This window comes from Schistocerca piceifrons, unplaced genomic scaffold, assembly GCF_021461385.2.
Source record: "Schistocerca piceifrons isolate TAMUIC-IGC-003096 unplaced genomic scaffold, iqSchPice1.1 HiC_scaffold_899, whole genome shotgun sequence".
NCBI classification, from domain to species: domain Eukaryota; kingdom Metazoa; phylum Arthropoda; class Insecta; order Orthoptera; family Acrididae; genus Schistocerca; species Schistocerca piceifrons.
In genome coordinates this window covers 320189-344348 of record NW_025729167.1, presented here as the reverse complement: position 1 = coordinate 344348, position 24160 = coordinate 320189, and the positions used below count along the sequence as shown (strand labels likewise).

The window sequence follows — 24160 nt, the reverse complement described above, 5'->3', positions numbered from 1 at the left end:
AGTGCCAGCTTCTGGCCAGTTTTTGCACCTTTTTGTTCCATCATAACCCCATGCCATTTCAGATGTGTGTGTCAATTTTTCCCTCTCTACCTACATTATTCTGTGAATTAGTGCATCTTCAAATGTTAATGAACTTTTGGGTCACCCTGTATATTAACACATTCCAGTTGGGCTACAGTTGTTGCTGTAGCCTCCCACATGTAAACTGTTTCAATTTCTTTGTGTTGCTGCTGCTTTTAAGATGAAGGATTCAGGCAAATTACCCTACATTTCAAAAATACTGGCATTGATTTCAAAAGCATCATCAATTTCAGAACCAGATACTTCAAGAAGCCTCAGTATTTCTTCATCAATCATAGTGTGCCCAATTTTACAACAAAGCTTTTTCAATCAAGGCAATTATGGAAGCGCACTGCAACCATGAATGAATGGGAAGTGATTACACCTGTAATACATTTTTCAAGACATGGCCAACTTTGTGGAAGCATGAACGTCCATTTAATGTCTCTTAGAAGCACTTAAAGATCAAACAACTGACTTCAAGCCATCACTGCTTGGAAATAACGCATCATGAAGTAACATCCAGGAAAGCTGCACTTGGAAATTCTTTGAGAACTGGCTGTTAGGCACATCACAACACACCTGTAGTTTCTACAGGCAGTGATCAGTATGTACTAAAGTGTAGTTTATGCCAAGATCTAGGGGACAGTGTTAAGAATTTTCGGAGACACATAAGCTATGCCAAAGTGATCATGCACCCCAAAGAAGAACTGTCAGAGCTGTCCCCCCTTCCACAAAACTACCTTTCTGCAGGGAGTATTTCCCTAAACAGATTTAGAAAAATTTATAATTTTGTATGTAGGTTTCTTAGAAATGAAGTATATTTAAAACTTCACTAAAATTAAGAACACTGATGAAAAATGTTGCAAACAACAAATAAAATGTATCATCATACTAAATAAATTACCAAAAATATTAATAGTGCATAAATAATTGATTACAAACACAAGAATTAGATCAGAACCAGAATTTTATTGTCTCATAACATGTATGTTATATCATTGATTTAGTGTACAGGAGACTCATCAAGCTTATGGCTATATTAGATTGTACATGGAGTACAACGTTTACTAGAACTATGAAATATCTGAATATAAAACCACTCCATCTACAGGCCACAAGTGGCCCATTGGGACCATCCGACCACCTTGTCATCCTCAGTGGAGGATGCGGATAGGAGGGGCGTATGGTCAGCAAACCGCTCTCCCGGTCAGTATGATGGTATTCTGGACTGTAGCCACTACTATTCGGTCGAATAGCTAGTCAATTGGCATCACGAGGCTGAGTGCACCCCAAAAAATGGCAACAGCGCATGGCGGCCTGGACGGTCACCCATCCAAGTGCCGACCACGCCCGACAGCACTTAACTTTGGTGATCTCACAGGAACCGGTGTATCCACTGCGGCAAGTCCGTTGCTATCTGAATATATATACTATTAATTTTTATCCTGCTCAAATGGTCAGATCATCATTTAAAAATTTACCAATCGAGTAATAGCATTTTTGTACCAGAGTGCTATATAATTTTCTTTTTACTGAATCAGTTTCAATCTTTTGCAGATTTGTCTTTTTAAACTTGTATATTTTCATTCCCATATATCATAGGGTCTGCATGAAAAGATTGAGTCTATGTGTAGGAAGCATGAAACTTTCTCTGTTTCTAGTTTCATATCCATGCCGGAAGTTATTTTAAAGCAAACAGTTTTGGATTATTATTTGTGAAAACAATTATTTCCTGTAAATACAGTAAGGGAACCCTTAGTGTGTTTAGATCTCTTAATAGTGGGTGACAAGATTCTCTTGGCTTTGTGCTACACATGTTCCTTATATTTATTTTCTGTAAAGTTAATATTCTTACCAAATTACTAGCATTTTGCCAGAAGACAGTGGTGTATCTCACTATTTCCTCAAAGTAGCTATGGAGCACTGCCTTTTTCATGTCTGTGGCAGTTGCATTGGCTAAGATTGACATAGCAAATGCCAGGCTGTTCAGTTTATTTTTTAAATAGCCTATATATGATGACCAAGACAGATTTCTGCCAAACTCCATTCCTAAGAATTTAACACACTCTGTTTTGCTTAGTTCCAGACTTCTGTGCATAATTTGAATACCATTTATTTTAGATTGTCTTGTCTTAAACTCCACAAACTGTGTTTTTGAAATATTTAGTTTTAGACCATTTAGATGGAACCACACATTTAGGATTTTCTAGAGTTTTTACGGCGTTTTCAGAAACATCTTCTGCATTTTTCTTTACTATCAGTACTGATGTGTCATCGGTGAATAAAACCAAATGATGATAATTGTAATCAAGGTATATATAACTGAGAGTTGAGAAAATATCTCCTTTGAGGAATTCTGTTTTTATTACAATTTTATGTCTTATTTCCTTTTTTTGAGCAAAGCAAACTAATTGATTATGTCATGGAAGTCAAGTTTAGCAGCTGTGTCATAGTCCATAAAGACAGCTGAATTTGATAGTCTGTTGTCATTCATGCTTAACCTTACAAAGATTTTTATAATCCTTAGTTTGCTGAAACTGTGTTCACCAAATACTGCAGTCACTAATATTGTCATAAATATCTATAACATTATTACAACTTTTTGAATATACATTTCTTAGCCTACACTTTAAAAAAAAAAAATATTCTTCAAAATATCAGAATGGGAAATTGTGTCTCTGCTCTTCATCAGCTCTTAAACCTTTAACTTGAAAGCAGCTATTTCATAAACTGTCTCCACTGTATAAACATCTCTGCTACATTTTTCATGAGTTCCTCTCGATAACTGAGAGGTGAGCATAGATGGCAGCCATGTGGAGGACCGAGGTTCAATTGCTGCTAGTGTCAAGGATTTTTCCTTTGTGGGAGAACTGGTATAGTGTGCACCCAGCCTCATGATGCCAACTGAGGAGCTGCTTGACTGAGCAGTAGGGCTCCACAGTATGGAAAGTCTATAAACTGGCTGGGAGAGAGGTATGCTGACCACATGCCCCTCCATACTGCATCCACATAATGCCAGAAGGTAGAGGATGAGACGGTGGCCAGCAGACATCCCTTGGGCCGTCACACCCTGAACAAGAATTCGTTTAAAGAGTTTTCAAGATATGATACTGAGCTTTCATATTAAGACATTTCTTAATAGGAAATTTTAGTCAGATTAAACTGAATATGGGTGTCAAAAACACATCATATATTCTTCCATGTATTTTATGTCACTGGATTCTCCATCTTAAGTATGATTATAATGGTTTGTGCTGCACGTTTACTGCTAGCACACCTCCAGTGCAGTCCATCAATGATGAAACAAACCCACAAATTTTTGGCACTTTTGACCTGCAACAGCACTATACACCTCACTATGATTCACTCAGCTATGCACATACAAATGACATCCAGCAATCACTGAACTGAGAGAGAACTTGAAAGACTGTAATATACTCTTTAGAGATACTAAATTACAATATTTTTAACAAAATACAAACTCACCAGAAAAAATACAGAGATTATCTGACTGATTTTAAAGCTCTGCTGCACCCTGGAATATCAGGCTAACACTAAAAATTTGTTAACACTCTTTTCTGGTGGCACCAGAAGTCAAGCCATGTGAGTCAACAACTGTCAAACTCCAAGCTAGGGGGAAATACTGAGCAGACTGAGATGAACATGGATGTGATTGTGACAAGTGGGACCTGCTGAGTGCCCCAATTTGCAAGTGAAGCACAACAACATTGTGGCAACAGACAGATATCATAATACTGGTAACAGAGCAGAGTGACACAAGAAACCACAATTATAAGACAACAGTAACTATACAGCCACTGATTCTACAGAAAATGGCATTTGGAAAGATGAAGGTAATAGGAGAGCCGACCATGCAAGAAATCTAGTACACACAATGTCATTGCTACCTGCACTGCAGCAGAGTGGACAGAAAGTACCAGTATAAATACTATGCAACTCTCAGTCGCAGCAGTCCCATGATACAGGGGAAGCTATGTCAGTTGACCCTCTGCATTCCTTATGGTCTACAATCATCTATGGAGTTGCCAATCTCACTGGTGAGACTCTGACACTGCAAGCTGCAGTGACAACTTCTGAGTCATCACTGATTGGGTGCAGAAACTGCCACCAGTCTGCTGACCTACTGGAGACTTGACCAGCCAGGCCAGGAAGCTGTATACTATCTGCCGATGTGAGAAAGAGCCGCAGCTGCTGCTCGCCCCATTCCTGCAGCTGACAATGATGCTGTCAGCCTCTAGGGGCCATGGGTCGGACTCTACACGATGAGTACTTCCAGCTGGGCTGGATGGTGAGTCTCCTGGAACACATACTCAATGAGAGCACCTCAGAGACTGGTCCACAGAGGCTGCTGTCCACCATTGTCCAGTAAGGACTATGTCTGCCAGTGTCTGGGGCCACTGGCCAAGCCGTGTCATTAATGGCCAACACACTATCCTTCTGTGATGCAGCAGAACTGCTGAAGATGAACTTTCACTTCTGCTGACTGGGTCTGCACTCCACTGGCCTGACGGAGCTACCATTGCCTGAACTTCTCATTGTGTCTGTGTATGTGCGGATGGATATGTGTGTGTGTGCGAGTGTATACCTGTCCTTTTTTCCTCCTAAGGTAAGTCTTTCCGCTCCCGGGATTGGAATGACTCCTTACCCTCTCCCTTAAAACCCACATCCTTTCATCTTTCCCTCTCCTTCCCTCTTTCCTGATGAAGCAACCGTTGGTTGTGAAAGCTTGAATTTTGTGTGTATTTTTGTGTGTCTATCAACCTGCCAGCATTTTCGTTTGGTAAGTCACATCATCTTTGTTTTTAGATATATTTTTCCCACGTGGAATGTGTGTGAATTAAAGCTTTGCATATGTGAACTAAATCTATGTGAATGTCTGAAAACTGATTGTTATATGGACAGCAAATAAATACTTAAAATGGGTCCTACAATACTGCAGTAAGAGCTTCACTGATGAACATGAGAGAGCTGTGTGGATTGCAAATGTGTGATCTAAACTCACTGTTGCCACATAAACCATGTTAGTGATTAGACATTTTTTGGTAGTAATTGCATCTTTATGATGCAACTTGGATGAAATGATACTGTGACAATAGTGTTCATTTACAGTCACAGGCTGAAGAAAAGGATTCCTCTCATAGGAAGAAGATGGGAGCACAATCCACAAGAGAACTCACATACCTCTCTCAGTTAATTTTTAAACCACCTTTCTTTCCTCATATTTTTCCAGTCAGTTTTTAGACCCTCAGCAGGAGGGGGTCGGGGGTTCCTATCTCACCACCTCCTTATTATGGCCCTGTACACAAGTAGTTTTTAATGTTTATTGCTGGTGAATTAAAACACTGACTTTGGCTTTTAGTGTGGAATTATATCCACATTAGAAAGAGCTATCAAAGAGGACTTCACAAACATAGTGCATGTTGAACTTGATCATACAGGAACAAGATAATAGCACTGAAAATCGCTGTACCTCTGCCAGGTGAAGATATGCCACTAATGTCTACCATACAGTAGCACATGTAAACAGACACATAACTCATGTAAAGTTTGTGTGTTTGCCTGAGCACTTGAAGTGCATCAGTCTGTCCTCTGCTCTTGTAGTAACTGAAAATTTGCTTGTGAAGCTATTCAGAATTACTCCAAAAGTCAAGAAAGTGGATATGGTTTTTGTTTATGACAAATGTTGCCAAATGATTAGAACAGCAGTGCAGTTGGATGCTGAAAGATATCCTGATCATTTCAAGCGCCTAAAAACTCTCTTTCCAAATATTATTAAAAAACTTTCCAGAAACAGTATCTATGAAGAATGAAATACACTAACAAAGAAGAACAGTAACTGGTTAGAGAAATGCAGACAACATTTTAGCAGCAATAACACACAATATATGATGAGATAAAAGAAATTATTCAGATAGTGAAGGGAGACGAAAATTTAATAGTCATGGGTGACTGGAATTCGAGAGTAGGAAGAGGGAGAGAAGGAAACATAGTAGGTGAATATGGACTGGAGCTAAGAAATGAAAGTGGAAGCCGCCTGGAAGAATTTTGCGTAGGCCGCAGGGCATAACTTAATCATAGCTAATACTTGGTTCAAGAATCATGAAAGAAGGTTGTATACATGGAAGAACCCTGGAGGTACTAAAAGGTATCAGATAGATTATATAATGGTAAGACAGATATTTAGGAACCAGGTTTTAAATTGTAAGACATTTCCAGGGGCAGATGTGGACTCTGACCACAATCTATTGGTTATGAACTGTAGATTAAAACTGAAGAAACTGCAAAAAGGTACAGTGTTTCAGGGAGAGCATAAGGGCAGAATTGACAGGAATGGGGGAAAGAAATACAGTAGAAGAAGAATGGGTAGCTTTGAGGGATGAAATAGTGAAGGCAGCAAAGGATCAAATAGGTAAAAAGACAAGGGCTAGTAGAAACCCTTGGGTAACAGAAGAAATATTGAATTTAATTGATGAAAGGAGAAAATATAAAAATGCAGTAAATGAAGCAGGCAAAAAGGAATACAAACGTCTCAAAAATGAGATCGACAGGAAGTGCAAAATGGCTAAGCAGGGATGGCGATAGGACAAATGTAAGGAAGTAGAGGCTTATCTCACTAGGGGGTAAGACAGATACTGCCTACAGGAAAATTAAAGAGACCTTTGGAAAAAAGAGAACCACTTGCATGAATATCAAGAGCTCAGATGGGAAACCAGTTCTAAGCAAAGAAGGGAAAGCAGAAAGGTGGAAGGAGTATATAGAGGGTCTATACAAGGGCGATGTACTTGAGGACAATATTATGGAAATGGAAGAGAATGTAGATGAAAATGAAATGGGAGATACGATACTGCGTGAAGAGTTTGACAGAGCACTGAAAGACCTGAGTCAAAACAAGGCCCCCGGAGTAGACAACTTTCCATTGGAACTACTGACGGCCTTGGGAGAGCCAGTCCTGACAAAACTCTACCATCTGGTGAGCAAGATGTATAAAACAGGCGAAATACCCTCACAGTTCAAGAAGAATATAATAATTCCAATCTCAAAGAAAGCAGGTGTTGACAGATGTGTAAATTACCGAATTATCAGTTTAATAAGTCACAGCTGCAAAATATTAACGCGAATTCTTTACAGAAGAATGGAAAAACTAGTAGAAGCCGACCTTGGGGAAGATCAGTTTGGATTCCGTAGAAATGTTGGAACACGTGAGGCAATACTGACCCTACGACTTATCTTAGAAGCTAGATTAAAGAAAGGCAAACCTACGTTTCTAGCATTTGTAGACTTAGAGAAAGCTTTTGACAATGTTGACTGGAATACTCTCTTTCAAATTCTAAAGGTGGCAGGGGTAAAATACAGGGAGCGAAAGGCTATTTACAATTTGTACAGAAACCAGATGGCAGTTATAAAGAGTCGAGGGACATGAAAGGGAAGCAGTGGTTGGGAAGGGAGTAAGACAGGGTTGTAGCCTCTCCCCAATGTTGTTCAATCTGTATATTGAGCAAGCAGTAAAGGAAACAAAAGAAAAATTCGGAGTAGGTATTAAAATTCATGGAGAAGAAATAAAAACTTTGAGGTTCGCCGAGGACATTGTAATTCTGTCAGAGACAGCAAAGGACTTGGAAGAGCAGTTGAATGGAATGGACAGTGTCTTGAAAGGAGGATATAAGATGAACATCAACAAAAGCAAAACAAGGATAATGGAATGTAGTCTAATTAAGTCGGGTGATGCTGAGGGAATTAGATTAGGAAATGAGACACTTAAAGTAGTAAAGGAGTTTTGCTATTTGGGGAGCAAAATAACTGATGATGGTCGAAGTAGAGAGGATATAAAATGTAGACTTGCAATGGCAAGGGAAGCGTTTCTGAAGAAGAGAAATTTGTTAACATCGAGTATAGATTTAAGTGTGAGGAAGTCATTTCTGAAAGTATTGGTATGGAGTGTAGCCATGTATGGAAGTGAAACATGGACGATAAATAGCTTGGACAAGAAGAGAATAGAAGCTTTTGAAATGTGGTGCTACAGAAGAATGCTAAAGATTAGATGGGTAGATCACATCACTACTGAGGAAGTATTGAATAGGATTGGGGAGAAGAGAAGTTTGTGGCACAACTTGACTAGAAGAAGTGATCGATTGGTAGGACATGTTCTGAGGTATTAAGGGATCACCAATTTAGTATTGGAGGGCAGCGTGGAGGGTAAAAATCATAGAGGGAGACCAAGAGATGAATACACGAAGCAGATTCAGAAGGATGTAGGTTGCGGTAGGTACTGGGAGATGAAGAGGCTTCTACAGGATAGAGTAGCATGGAGAGCTGCATTAAACCAGTCACAGGACTGAAGACCGTAACAACAACAACAACAATAATGAACATATGAACCTTACCTGAGTTACGTGTTGGCTTACATTTTGTACAGTAGGGCAGATGCCTGTGGGACTCCTTTTCTGATGACGAGACGGTAGTTAGTGGCACTGTTGTATTATTTCTATATGATCAAGTTCCACACATGCTATGGCAATGAAGTCCTTTTTTAATGCTCTTTTCAATACCACAGCAAAAGTCTATAGTACCATTTTAAGGAAAGGAAGTTTGTTTAATAATTCAACACCAACAAATGTTAAAAATTACTTGCATATGTCACACCACTGTCTGCTATAATTTAGTGAAAACTGTACCGCTATACATTTACTCATTTGTGGATTACTGCCATTAAGTTGTGATGCTAGCAGTCTGGTGTAGTGGTTAGTGTCAACAACTGCCATTCTGTGGGTCACCAATTCAAATCTGAAGACCAGCCAATATTTTTTTACTCAATAATTATCATTTCTGAAATGTTCTCATTATGTCTTATAGTTGAAACGTTTGTATATTCTGGTATAGCTGTGGTTTGTGTAAATAACAGCACTATCTGTCCAGAAGTTCATTTATGTTCTGGCCATATTATGGAATCAGTAATAAATGTGTTTTCAGTGCTAAGTGTTGTACTTCATTGATGATCCCACCTTTTGATTTGGACTCGATTGTGCTTTTGACGTGAGATGGTTTGGTGAAGATGCAGCTTATTTCAATATGTCTTCATCACCACGGTTCCAATTAGGCAACATAAAAGTCGTCTCCTGCATGGACACGACTTGGAATACAAACGGTGCAGCACTCCTAAGATATGTATGTTAAGGAGACTATTGATTCTAAAACAGAAGTAAGTAAGCTGCATATGAGGTATCCATTAGTGTTTTCCAGAGATGCTGGTCAGGACCTGACAAAATGGCTGAAAGAATTTGACCAAGCCACAATATACAAAAGGTGGGATGACATGATGTGTTTGACTAACATATACTTTTACGTGTATGGCAGGTCCCAACAGTGATTTGAGAACAATGAAGAGAAGCTCAATAGCTGGACCGAATTCCAGGCCAAACTAAAGAGAATACTTGGCGACAGTCAGCAGCAGGTCCACATAGTTGAAGAACAACTGAAGAACAATGCCCATCATCATAGGGGAATGACATACAGAATGTTTTAGCCCCTATGTCACATTGTGAATATAAATATGGCAGCAGCTGGCAAAATCTTGCACTTGATGAAAGAAGTTTGAGAAGACATGTACCCACCTCTTCTGGTAAAGGATGTCATAACAATAAAGTAATTTATCAAGTGGTGCCACCATATCAAGGAACTGTAACAGAAAAGAATTGGGCAAAAGAAGTACGACCGACTCCCAAATGTGGTCCCCACGGCAGCTGTGGAAGACCACCATGACCTTGCCTGTCTCATATGCCAGATAGTAAAAGAGGAGCTGCAGCAGTGTATGGAAGTCAGAAATATCAGCCCAAGTACAGCACCCAGGAATGTGAACCTCATAAATCGTGACGTAATAGAGAATGACGAATAAGAGGTGTATCCGTCTTTGGCACCAACCTCTACCACCAATCAAATGCACAATGAATAATGGACTAGACCAACTTGGACTTCTGTTGCAACTGTCAAATGAGAACCCAGCATCAAACCAGCAAATGTACAACCAACCGCTCCACCAAATACGAAGCCCCATAAAGAAATGGACATTTGGAAGGCAGAGAACAACATGGTGGTATGTTTTCACTGTGAATAGTCTGGACACATTGTACACTACTGTAGACAAAGAAGATGAGTGTTCAATCACTATTATGCCATGAGATGTCCGCTATCACAACAATCCTCTTCATACCAGTCAACTGTAGATGATTATAGTCACCTTGTAGGGTGAAGCTCATCACTGTATCCTGGACAACATCACTCTCCAACGTACCATAGCAATTTCCCATCACCATAAACAGAAACCAGCCACTCACCTAGCAAAAAAAAATTCAGGAGGTGAGGCCACCACAGATAAAAATCCTCCACAGACAACAGTCACCTAGATGTCAGCAAATTTCAATAACATGATCATTAACAGCCAACCTGTCTGAGCACTAGTTGACTCAGGGTCTTCCTTCCCTGTAATGTGGGATTGTGATCGTCATCAGCTAAAGAACACTATGTCCGTGATATAAAGCAATTGTGCTGAAAGCTACAAATGGGAAATATTTCCAGCCAAAAGGAACATGTATAGCAAGAATAATTATCAATGGTAGAACACAATGCTCCAAATTTGTCATTTTAGCAGAAGCTAGTGATAATGTTATCCTCGGATAGAAGCTCTTGCACGCATCACAAGCAGTCATAGGCTACAGAAGATCAGGTCTCCAGACTGATGAAGCTGTTACAAAAAGCTCACATAACATAGATTCCTCCGAGTGGTTGTTTGCCAATGAAAACACTGTTATCCGACCATCGTCAACAAGATGAGTTCCAGTCATCAATAAAGATGCTCAGCTAAACTGTGAAAGTTCTTTAATTGCAAAAAACTGCTCAGGCTCACAAAAGAAATCTACTTGCCAGCAATGACCATAATCACTGCAGGTGGCCAAGGAGTACTTTGTATCACTAAATGTCAGCTTCAACTCGTCCCTAAAAGTATTTGTATAAGTATAGCTCAACCAGACCAGGAATGGCACCTTAGTGTCAGCAATGAAGAATCATTCTGCACTACCACTACATGCAACACCAGGGAGGAAGCTACTATCAAACTGCCAATAGTATCTGGCCTCACCAAAGAACAAAGGTGACAAAGGAAAGTCATTCTGCATTAATTCACAGATGTTTTCAAATCCAAAGTGGAGAGAAGATAGGCCTAGCAGCACATGATAAAATGCTGTGTCAATACTGGGGATCATCCATCAATTAGCCAAGGTTCATATGGAGTGTCACTGGATGACTGATAGATAATCCCGGGGGGAAGTGGAGATGATGCTGGAAGATGATATCACCTTGAACCTTCAGAGAGTCCTTGGTCCTCACCTGTGGTCCTCTTCAACTGAAACAACAGCTTGTTACATTTCTATGTCACCTGCCAATGGCTAAACAAAATCGTGAAAAAAAAAAAAAAGTCTACCCATTGTCGCCCATTGATGACATCCTGACTGCCTGAAAGGCACGAAGTATCTCTCAGCTATGGCCTTGTAGACATGCTAGTGGTGAGTCAATATTTATGAGTCAGACTGGGAAAAGACTGCATGCGTAACATCTGGCAGCATCTATGAGTTCAAAGTCATGCTGTCTGGACCAGATAACACTCAGCCACCTTGGAGTGTATGATGGGTAACCTGCTGCAAAACCCTACATGGTTTTCTATCATGGATAACACCATAACTTTTTCAAAGACTTTTGAAGAACATTTAAGCTGCTTGTCAGCTGTGTTTAAGTGTGTACATACCAGAGCCCTCTGCCCGAACCTGACAAAGTGCCTTTTCATCGGACAAGAAATAAAGATCTTCGGGTACCCAGTTAATGGCGATGAAGGCCAGACCAGTTCAGAGAAAATAAGATTTTCTGACTCCTTGGCATATTTGTGAAGTGAAAGTTTTTCTGTAATATGCTCATACTACCTACGATACGTAAAGGACTTCTGTACCAAGGCACATCCCTTGCATGAACTATTGCGAGGGGACACCAAATTTTCCAGAACGAGATGCAGGAAAGGCCCTTAGAAGGCACTAACATCTCCAGTTCTAGGATTTTAAGACAGGAATGACAGGTCAGAAGTTCACACTGATGCTAGCAGTTTTGGGATTCATATAGTTCTAGTACAAACACAGGAAGGTGCTGAAAAGGTGACACCTTATGATTCCAGGATACTTACTAAGTTCATAATGAACTTCTGTACATTCAAGAAAGAGGGCCTTGCTGGTGTTTGGGCCATCAAGAAGTTCTGTCTTTATTTGGCAAACCATTCACCATCATGGTGTACCAGCATTCTCTACGCTAGCTAACTAGCCTGAAGGATCCATTGGGTCAACTGGTGAGATGGGTACTGAGACTTCAGGAGTATGATGTCACAGTGGTATACAAAGTCAGACACAAACACAAGGATGCCAACAGTCTTTCACGGAATCCTGTTGTGGAACCCAGCAAGATGGATGAAATATCAGTCATTACTGCATTAAATTACATTGCTGCTGAACAGAGAGAAGATCCAGAACTGCTGAAAACCACAGAAGGAGGAACCAACCACAGAAGAATTCCAATTAACAATTGTAAGATTGTATAAGAGGAACTATGATTTGGTGGGATGGAAATGGTTGCTCGTCATCCCAATTCATATGTGGCCAGCTGTCTTGAAGTACTTCCGTGATTCTCCAATGTCTGGTCACCTGTGATTCATGAAAATTCACCAAACAGTGGCAGGAGAACACATATGTAAAGGTATCACAGTTTGCAAACTTTCAGAGAGAGTGACTCCTTCTTCTGGGAGAAGGGATGAAGGGAAAGGAAGAAGGGTGCATGAAAAAGGCTGGTGAGGTTTGGTAATAGGGGTAGAGTTCAGAAAAGTCACCCAGAACCCCAGATCAGGAGAGACATACTGGAGAGGATGAGAAGGAAAGGCTCTTTCCTTCTCATCCCATCCAGTAAGTCTCCCCTGACCTAGGCTTCTCTTCCAAACTCTAACATTTTCCTAAGCCTCATCCATCCTTTACCTTCACCCCTCTTCCTTCCACTTCAAGCCTTCTGCCAGAATAAGGAGTCACTGGTTCTGAAAGCTTCTGAACTGTAATACCTTTTATGTGTGTGTACTCCTGCTGCTGCTATACAACTACTTATATTATCAAAAACTGATTATTTTCATTGATATTCCAGACAGAATCAGATGCAGGTATCACTGGCCAAGTCTCTACCGATCCAATTACACACTACATGAGCCACTGAAGGAACACCAGTTGTCTCTGGGATATCTCGTACCAATCCTGGCTGCAGCAGCACCAATCCAGCAGACTGGAATCAACCTGTTGGACAGGTTCCTCCAGTAAACAAATGGGAGTTAATTGTACAATAGTTTGCACTGACTACCTCACCTGCTACGCTGTCACCAAAGCTGTACCAACTGCCAAAGCTTCAGAAATTGAATTTACTTCTATAAAAAAATTAATTTGAAGCATGGAGCACCATGTGTGATGATCTGTGATTGTGGGAAGCTTTTCCTGTCCAGAGTACTACCCAAGGTGATTTCACTTTGTGACATCACTCACAGGATGACAAGTGCCCACCACTCACAGATGAATGGCCTAACAGAATTCTTTAATACGACATTGGCAGATATGCCCTTAATGTATTTTAATGATGAACAGAGAGATTTGGATACAATATTGCCCATCAGTATATTCTCATATAACAAAATGAAGCAAGATACTAAAGGCTTAACACTGTTCTTTCTACTTCATGGTTGCGAGGTCAAAATGTCAATTGATGCACTGTCTGGATGACTACATGAAACACCTTATTACCAGGAATGATTAAAGAGGCAGCTGGCTTGCGTACAGGCCCTGGACAGCTATAAAAAACATTGACAGTGCTTTAGTGCCAAATACCATCTGGTGAGATGCAGCCTGGGACACTTGATGTGGATTTTTACACATGTGCTAAAGTGAGGCTATCCAAAGAGTTAACTAGTTTGCTACTCTGGTCTACATCATATATAACATATGAAGCTGAAGCTTATGACCTTTCATCAAGAAATGGAAGTGAAGAGATGTCATCTGTGTCCTCCACATCAAGTCCTACCGCAGTCCTGAGGGGCATATCGATAATGGGAACTTCAAGGAAACTGAAGGCCAGCTCAACAATCATGAATCTCTGATGGGAGGGGCTATCTTCAAAGCTTAACATAGAGAAGAGGATATGACAACACAACCACCAACATTGCCATACAGGGTGCCATTAACAAGCTCTATATCCAGGATGCTGTTGTTGGTCCCAATGAGAACTTTTAAATCAGAGGGTCACAGTTTCTCCAGGAGAGGGAGCAATGCTGCAAGTTGTGATGCTACCAGTGTGGTGGAGTGGTTAGTGTCACTGACTAGTGTGCTGTAGGTCACCAGTTGAAATGTGCCCACCAGCCATTACTTGTTATTTAGCAATTATCATTTCAAGAAGTTTCTCAAAAAATCTCATATTTGCAATGTTTGTGTATTCTAGAATATTTGATGTTTGTATAAATAGCAACAGTCTGGAATATCTTATGTTTGTTTAAACTGCAGTACTCTGCATGCAGGAATTCAGTTCTGTTCTGGCTTTAAATTGGTGTCAGTAATAAACATATTTCACTGACGACCCTGTCTTTAGATTTGGACTTGGCCGTGGTTTCGACATGACAGTATTTTGGGTGGCTTATCTTAGTTGTCTTACCATGTATAGCATAACAAAGAGTAGCAGATATTAAGAACATTTCAGTGTTGGGCAAATTTTTTTCATACATACTATAGAGAGAATCTATAGCTCATAATACTGCTTCAAGTCTCAAATATAATGACCTTTTTTTGTAGTCTAATATGTGGAAGAGTGACTTAGTTATTTACTTTACCCTGTTTTGTCTGACTACAATCCTGTATCATCTCCAATAATTGATTGTCCGAATCATAGTACAGTATGGTGACGTTGTGGAATATCCAGGACTATTCTCATGGCAAGATCCGAATGTAAGTGGTTTGATATTGCTTTTTTATGACTTTTGCACAATGTTCCAGATGTGTAACTCTGACATAGATGATGATTATGCATGAGTATGGAAATGAAAGGGAGGTGGAGACTTTACTTCTGAACAGTACTGCAATTGTAGCACCAACAGGAATTCCAAACTTAATGTTCATTCTTACAAATGAATCACCAACGATGTCACATCCCCTCACAAACTTCATTAACTACTGGGAGAGTTTTGGGAACTCAGGACTGTAGTCCACAGTATGGCCATGAAGTAAAAAATGTCATCACTTTATTTGTGTTTATCAGCCAATTACTGATTATGAAAATGTCTTTTACTGGTACAACTGTCAACCTCTGAGTTCAGTGCTACTGTACTAACATGTATTAGAATTAGTGGTCTAGGTATGTGCTGCACTAAGGCATCAAGGCCTAGATGTTTAGTCTATTAGTCAAACACTGATCTGAATGAAATAGTCAATGTCAATTTTATGATTTTTATCCAACTGAAATCAATTGTATTTCTACAGCTATAACTGCTCATCACAAACACCAGTAAAGTGCTTGGCAGACAATACTTTTTACTGGATATACATAACAGTCTTTTCTTTTTCATTTACAGGCAAATGGAATGAAGGAAGATTAAAGTTTAATGTCCCACTAACTGCATGGTCATTAGAGACAGAACACATGCTCAGATTATGAAAGGATGGTGAAGGAAATCGGCCATGCCCTTTTCAAAGGAACTGTCCTGGTCTTTACCCGAACTGATTTAGGAAAATCAGATTTGCAATAGAAGCATGACACAAATCTCTGAAAATGGATTCCCCTGTGAGGTTTTGTTATTGAAATTTTATCTTCATGTCCCCATACCATATTTTCTGCTGCCAAGTCATTGGCGGACTAATGATTAGTGTCACTTCCTCTAGATCACATAGTCCCTGGTTCCATTCCCAGCCAGGTCAGAGATGACTTTGCTGGGGACAGCATGTTTGTGTCATCCTAATCATTTCACCTCACCATCTTCTACGGTAAGGTGCGTAAGTAGCATCAAATAGAAAGTTTTTGCCCAAGAGGCCGGATAACACCAGATGGGGTCTGCTGGCCAATAATGCCATATGTTCATTTCATTTCATTGGGGAGAGCTATTATTCCTGACTTCTGTCAATCCATCTTACAAATAAAGTAGCTGTTTCTTAAATTAATATAATATTTAAAATAACTCAAGCAACATAAAACTTGAAATGCCCACCTGGTAAATTATCCCAAGTCTCTATATATCAAGACTTCAGATGTAATATATTGTTTATTACAGAACTGAGTGAGACACCTAACCACCAAGATGATAAGAATTGACATTCTCTCATTACTTTCCATGAAATACTCCATTCATAGTGACAACAATTATTACTTTGAATTAGTGTGTTCCTACACTTACCAGTAACCTCTGCCATGTTCATACTGGCAATGGTTATTAATTTGAATTAGAGTGCTCCAAATCAAATGCAATTGCATCCATTACAAAAAGAAACAGGGAAATTATTGTGAACTGAACAGAAAGATTTTTGTCCTCTTCATTATTATGCATAATATTCCACGTTCAGTCTTCTCTCTTTCTGAAGTTTCCTAAGCAGGTGTTTGATGGGTGGTGAGCATGTTCCTGTATCTTCTGGTTAAAAGATTTCTCAGCAATTCTGTGACATCCTCATACTTAAAATCAGTCTTTCATAATTTTGTACCATATTTTCCTAAACATGGTTGAAAGGCTCTGTCTGATCTAACACATATACAACATAAACTTACATTGTCCATATTAGACTGTGGTTCAGAAATTGTGACTTTTATGACATTAAAAACAAATTAAAACAATTATCTGTATCAGTCACTTTTATTTTCTCCCAATATGTATTTCGAGGGTTTACACCCTCATCTTCAGGTGGATCAGTAGACATGCACCATCCTCACAAGATGGCATTGCGAATAGATGTGGTTGTAAATCGTTCTCTAGAAATCGGAATTATATTTAATCTTTTATGTGTATGTTGCAACAAAGATGATGGCACAGGTATTAGATTGTGTGCAGTAACACACGTGTGGGCTCATGTTTTGTGTTTGGTGAGTGTACGCACAGTAACTAAAGCATGTGACTGTGACATTGAAACATGCAACCTTCAAGAAACTGCTGTTAAGAAGTTTTCTCTTGGAGTAGCAGAAAGTACTGCTGATGCCCTTCAACAGAAACTTATGGCAGCAAAAAGGTTTGTTTGTAATTTGGAGACAGTCGTAAAATCACTCACAGTGAAAATGTCTAGTGATGGTACTGGTAGTGAAAATGAGAACTGTTGCATTGTGCTGAAAGTACTTTCAAGTGTGAAACAATACCAGCAAGTGTATACAATGGCCGTGTCTACCAAAAACAGTCCTGAAGTGATTTCAGATGATAAATTTCCCCATACGATAAATCAAACATTGCGAAAACCAAGTGATTCTTTAGATACTGTGAATATTCCCATGAATGTTACAAAAGTACAAAAGACGTACATAAAATTGAATAACAAGGACAGTATGTTTCCCCATGGCAACATGAAGTGCCATGACATAAGTTATAAATTTTGAAGATGCTTAGTGAAATGAACATTAACATAACACCATTCATAAAACAAAGTGCACCTATGTATGAAGTAACAAAGGACTGCTGTACACTATTGGAGACACTCACAAAAAATGATGTTGATATCTTAGTTGGAAGTTCTAATGATGTGTACCATAATAATGCTAAACAGGCTGTCAGAGAAGCAGTGAAAGCCCTAAGCAATTTATGAAATGTAAACATGATTGTCTCGAGCATGCCAACAATATATGACTTAATTCCTACATCATGCGTCAACAAAGAAATCGAAAATACTAATAGGAAACTACAGAAAATTGCTACAGCATTTCCTAATTCATCTTTCCTCGAATGTCATTCCCATGAAAGGGCTCATTATACCAGGCATGGTATGCATATAAATAATAAGGTAAAGCAATTTATGTGTAATCAAATTAGAGAACATATTAGTAATATAACTAAGGGAAGCAAGTCAAAACTGTCCTAGAAATGGTAATACAAGGACATCCTGGTGTTTAAAATGCAAAGGAGAAAAATAACTTGTCAGATGGTGTACAAATCAAAATGCTATGTCCATTTAAAACACTCTTCTCAGCTGAAGTTGTGATTTCACTTACAAGATTAACATCATCTGCAGAAGAAAAAGATGTGACATCTATGAGAAAAATGGAAATTCCAAATTCAAAAAATGGGAAGATATCTTCATCAAGCAATCCAAATAAAAGGTTGTTGGGCAGAAGGAATACTGAGCCTCCTTCACATCTGAAGGATTTTTTATGTGTGGGCCTGAAGAAAAAAAGGGACAACAGTAGGTAGTGTCAGTGGATTCTCAGTCAGGTAACAACAGCACTAATAGAATAAAAAAGCATTTCATCTAAATATAGGAAGCCTCTTAAGTAAAACAGATCAACTACTTATTAACATTAATGAAAAGGGCTGTATAAATATTGCTCAGGTTTTGTGCTTAACTGAGCACCATGCTGTTGATAAATGTGCTTTGCCATCTATGGTAAATTATAGTTTACTAACAAAATACTGTAGGAAAAGTAAAGACAAAGGTGGAGTAACAATTTATGTTAAGGATAGTATAGCATACAAAGCCATAAATATTAAGAAATACTCTGTGGAACAACAATTTAAGGCATGTGCAACTGAAATAATAACTAATTTCTACACAATAATAGTGCTGGCTGTCTACATGGCACCTTCAGATGACATAAAAACTTTTCTACATATAATAGAACTCCTCCCATCAGGGTTACATGCAAGAGCCTAGGTTATTGTAGTTTAGATGATTTCAATATAAACTTTTTGACATAAAATATGAATAAAATTGACTCTGAGATTGTGATGACCTTACATAATCTGATACCGGTAATAAATTTTCCAACAAGAATTACATCTGAGTCCCAAACTATGACAGATAACATTCTTTTAGATGTAAGTAGACATCAGAATGATACTGTCAGGCAGTTTATAAGTGGGCTTTCAGATCATGATGGACAAATTCTCATTCTTTATGACGTTAATCTGTTTAAAAAACAATTTCCTCAATGGGAGCTCATAAGAGTAATGAACAAAGAGGCAAAAGAAACTTTCAACCATAAGTTGTAGCAAATGGATTGGCCTTCAGTATGTAGCCTTGATAATATTGACTCCAAATTTAACTGTTTTATACACGAATTCTTAACTCTTTTTGAAGAAATATTTCCACAGAAATGGGTCAAAAACAGTGCTTCCAATTCTGTAAGTAAGCCTTGGATTACAAAAAATATAAAACAGTCATGCAAAACCAAAAGGGAAACATATGCTGCAATAAGATTATCTAAAGATGTAGAAAAATGGAAACACTATAGATTATACTGTAAAATTTTAAAGAAACTAATACAGAAATCAAAAGCCCTTTATTATGAGAAGAAAATGGATAATTCTAATAATGAAATAAAAACAATTTGGAGCATTGTAAAAAAAGAAATAGGAAGTGATACAACAAGCACAGAAGATGTAAATGGAGGAAAACTAGTAAATAACCCAAAAAGTGTGGCTGAGGTTTTCAATACACACTTCCTATCAGTAACTCAACAGATTGGTTGCAAGCTGATGTTGATGAAGCCATAACTCTTTGTCAAGCTGTATATTCAAACACAATTCCAGAAACACACCTTAACCCCGTCACTGTAGACGATATTCAAAACATCATCATGTCTCTAAAAAGTAAGAACTCTGCAGGGGTTGTTAATCATTCTAATAATTTATTGAAATATTCTTATGTGTGGATAAGGGACATTCTCTGTCACATATTCAAAGTATCCCTTCAAAAAAGTGTTGTTCCCAGTACGCTGAAGTATGCCATTGTGAAGCCCCTATACAAAAAGGGTGATAAAACTGAATTAGTCAACTATCAACATATCTCTCAGATTACAGCTTTTTCTAAAATTCCAGAAAAACTAACAAATATAAGAATTGAAACTTCCTGGCAGATTAAAACTGTGTGCCTGACCGAGACTCGAACTCGGGACCTTTGCCTTTCGCGGGCAAGTGCTCTACCAACTGAGCTACCGAAGCACGACTCACGCCCGGTACCCACAGCTTTACTTCTGCCAGTATCTCGTCTCCTACCTTCCAAACTTTACAGAAGCTCTCCTGCGAACCTTGCAGAACTAGCACTCCTGAAAGAAAGGATATAGCGGAGACATGGCTTAGCCACAGCCTGGGGGATGTTTCCAGAATGAGATTTTCACTCTGCAGCGGAGTGTGCGCTGATATGAAACTTCCTGGCAGATTAAAACTGTGTGCCCGACCGAGACTCGAACTCGGGACCTTTGCCTTTCGTGGGCAAGTGCTCTACCAACTGAGCTACCGAAGCACGACTCACGCCCGGTACCCACAGCTTTACTTCTGCCAGTATCTCGTCTCCTACCTTCCAAACTTTACAGAAGCTCTCCTGCGAACCTTGCAGAATTAGCACTCCTGAAAGAAAGGATATAGCGGAGACATGGCTTAGCCACAGCCTGGGGGATGTTTCCAGAATGAGATTTTCACTCTGCAGCGGAGTGTGCGCTGATATGAAACTTCCTGGCAGATTAAAACTGTGTGCCCGACCGAGACTCGAACTCGGGACCTTTGCCTTTCGCGGGCAAGTGCTCTACCAACTGAGCTACCGAAGCACGACTCACGCCCGGTACCCACAGCTTTACTTCTGCCAGTATCTCGTCTCCTACCTTCCAAACTTTACAGAAGCTCTCCTGCGAACCTTGCAGAACTAGCACTCCTGAAAGAAAAGATATAGCGGAGACATGGCTTAGCCACAGCCTGGGGGATGTTTCCAGAACATTTAAGTCTTGTTCAGAAAGGTGTTCATTATTCAGCCACAAAAATTTTCAACTCCCTTCCATCAGGTATTAAAGATCACATTAATGTCTTACCTACTTTTAAATGTAAATTGAGAGAATACCTAATGGTAAATTCCTTCTATTCTCTTGATGAGTATCTACAGATAAAGCAATGATTTTTTATACTGATAAAAATTTGTTTGCTATAGATCACATTAACTGTTTAATTTGGAAAATGTACTATATTTCCTTTTTAGGTATTGTTTTATATTACTTGAGCTATACCTTTGATTTGATTTTAACCTACAAACTTATTCATAATCTTATGGTACATTTTTGTCATTTTATATATGTGTATTATTTGTTTAATTTGGAAAATGTACTATATTTCCTTTTAGGTATTGTTTTATACTACTTGAGCTATACCTTTGATTTGATTTTAACCTACAAACTTATTCATAATCTTATGGTACATTTTTGTCATTTTATATATGTGTATTATATCTGTTGTATGTAATCTTGACTCATTCCACATCCTTGTGATTTATCACAATACGGATTAATGGAATACGAAATAAATAAATAAATAAATAAAAAATAAAGAATTTGACTGTGTTGATCACCAGATTCTCTTGCCAAAAGCAAAATTAGTAAGAATAAGTGGTGTTGCAGGTAATTAGCTACAGTTATATCTCCAAGACAGAAAAGAAAAACTTGTCTTGAATAGCTCAGGTACAGTATGTGATATTTCTGTACATTCTGAATGGACTTCCATTACATGTGGAGTTCCTCAGGGCTCAATTCTTGGACCACTATTATTCTTCACTTTTATAAATGATTTACCATCATGTACAAGCCTGCCGTGTAAATTTACTTTATTTGCAGATGATACCACAATTTCTGTGAGCAGTAGAACAGATAGGAATCTTGAGGAATCCATTAATCACATACTATCAGATGTGGTTAAATTGCTCAAGGTGAATGGCCTCTCATTAAATTCCAGTAAGACCAATTTTATTCAGTTCTGTACAAAAACAGCAGAAGAGAGAGAACTAAGTATGACATGTGGTAATCAGCCAATAGAAAGAATGGAAACAACAAAATTTCTTGGATTTTACATTGACAAGAAAATGAACTGGTGTCCACATATTATAGATCTCTGTAAGAGGCTTAGCTCTGCTATGTTTGCTTTACGGATTGTCACTACATGTATTAAACCAAACACTGCAAAAGTGGCATATTATGGCTATTTTCACTCACTCATTGAATACGACATTACTTTTGTGGCAACCAGCCACTACCAAGGAAGGTGTTCATTGCTCAGAAGTGAGCTTTAAGAGTTATACGTGGATTACGCCCAAGAGACTCATGTAGAAATAGCTTTCAAAAACTCAAAATATACACAACTACACGCCAATATATTGTTTCACTTGTGTGTGTTGTCTATAAAAATATAGAGATGTTTCAACCAAACTATCAGGAGCATAACACATGGAGGAAGAATGACAAACAAAATGAGCAAAGAAATTTGGGCTTGGTGCAAAAGGGTGTCCACTAGACTGGAACAAAACTATTCAGTACTCTTCCACCTACAATAATGACAGAGATTCATAACAAGAGTACCGTATTTACTCGAATCTAAGCCACATTTTTTTACGGTTTTTGTAATCCAAAAAACCGCCTGTGGCTTAGAATCGAGTGCAAAGTAAGCAGAAGTTCTGAAAAATGTTGGTAAGTGCCGCCACAACTAACTTCTGCCGTCTAATGTATGTAGCGCTACACAGGCATGCATTGCAGGCACAAAGATAAATACTGGCGCCGAAACCTCTGCGTCAGAAAATAAATTTAAAAAAAAAAATAGAAGACAAGCTTTTTTTCTCCGCCTCGAGTTTCGACAACTGCATTTTCGTACATTACCCAACGAAGTAAATAGAAATTCCGTATTGTTCATCTTCGAATGTAGCAACCTTTCAAATATTCGTAACAACAAAAATAAATTTCTTTACACAAAAATACCAACAATGCACAAGACTTTAGGACTGCTGCACGAGTTGATACGCTGGCGTTCTTCACGTAGCGGCACATATTGCTTCGTGGAATTTTGTGAAATGCTTGTTGGTGTTAGTGAACGACAATGAAATGCTTTCATTACAGTACCAAATTCAAGCGGGGAGTTATTTCTTTAGCGGAACAAGGTTCTAATCGTGCTGCAGGTCTGCGATACGGGATTGATGAGAGCAACGTCAGGTGACGGCGACTGAAGAGAGACAAATTATTTGAATGTTCAAGTAGCAGGAAAGCATTTAGCGGTCCAAAGTGTGGACGATATCATGCACTAGAAGTGATTTTAAATGAATTTGGAAAGGAATAGTGTGAACGCCGAAATTTTAAAAATTAAGGCACATGAAATGCATGCTAGAGAGCAAAAAATCGAACATTTTAAGTTTAGTCGCAGCTGGATTGATCTGTTTATGAAGCGCTGGGGTTTTTCACTTTGGAGGCGAACTTCAGTTGCACAGAAGCTGCCGAAAAATTATGAAGAGAAACTTGTGGAATTTCAGCGCTTCATAATTAGGCGGCACACAGAAAAGCAATACCTTCTTGGTCAGATAGAAAATGCTGACCAAACTCCCGTATATTCTGACATGCCGTCAAATTATACGGTTAACGCCAAAGGAAAGAAAGACATAAGTGTTCTTACAGCAGAGGGTGGAAAACAGATGTCCGTCATGCTTGCTTGCACAGCAGATGGACATAAATTACCCCCATTCACAGTTTTCAAGCGAAAGCCTTACCGAAATCGGAAGTGTTTCCAAAAACTGTAATTGTAGGAGCAAACGAAAGTGGGTGGTTTTCGGAGGACATGGTGCTTGAATGGATTTGGCGTTTGTGGAATCGTCGTCCTGGCGCAATGCTTGGTTTATGCAGTCTGTTGGTATTAGATGCGTACGCAGGCCATACAACACCTGCAGTAAAACGAAAATTAGAGGGAAGCAAAAGGAACTTGGCAGTAATTCCAGGCGGGATGACTTCAGTTCTGCAACCACTTGACGTCTGTTTGAATAAACCATTTAAGGGCAAGCTTAAA

At 38.9% G+C, this 24160-nt stretch overlaps 1 protein-coding gene across 1 annotated transcript in view; it reads right to left on the bottom strand.

The window, feature by feature from the left end:
- Nucleotides 1-16944, bottom strand: part of LOC124771147 — a 64661-nt gene extending 47717 nt beyond the window's left edge. The window contains exon 1 of the mRNA XM_047249294.1: nucleotides 16936-16944. Within this exon, the coding sequence (XP_047105250.1) occupies nucleotides 16936-16944 (9 nt within the window). The remainder of the gene's footprint in view (nucleotides 1-16935) is intronic.
- Nucleotides 16945-24160: the final 7216 nt, after the last annotated feature.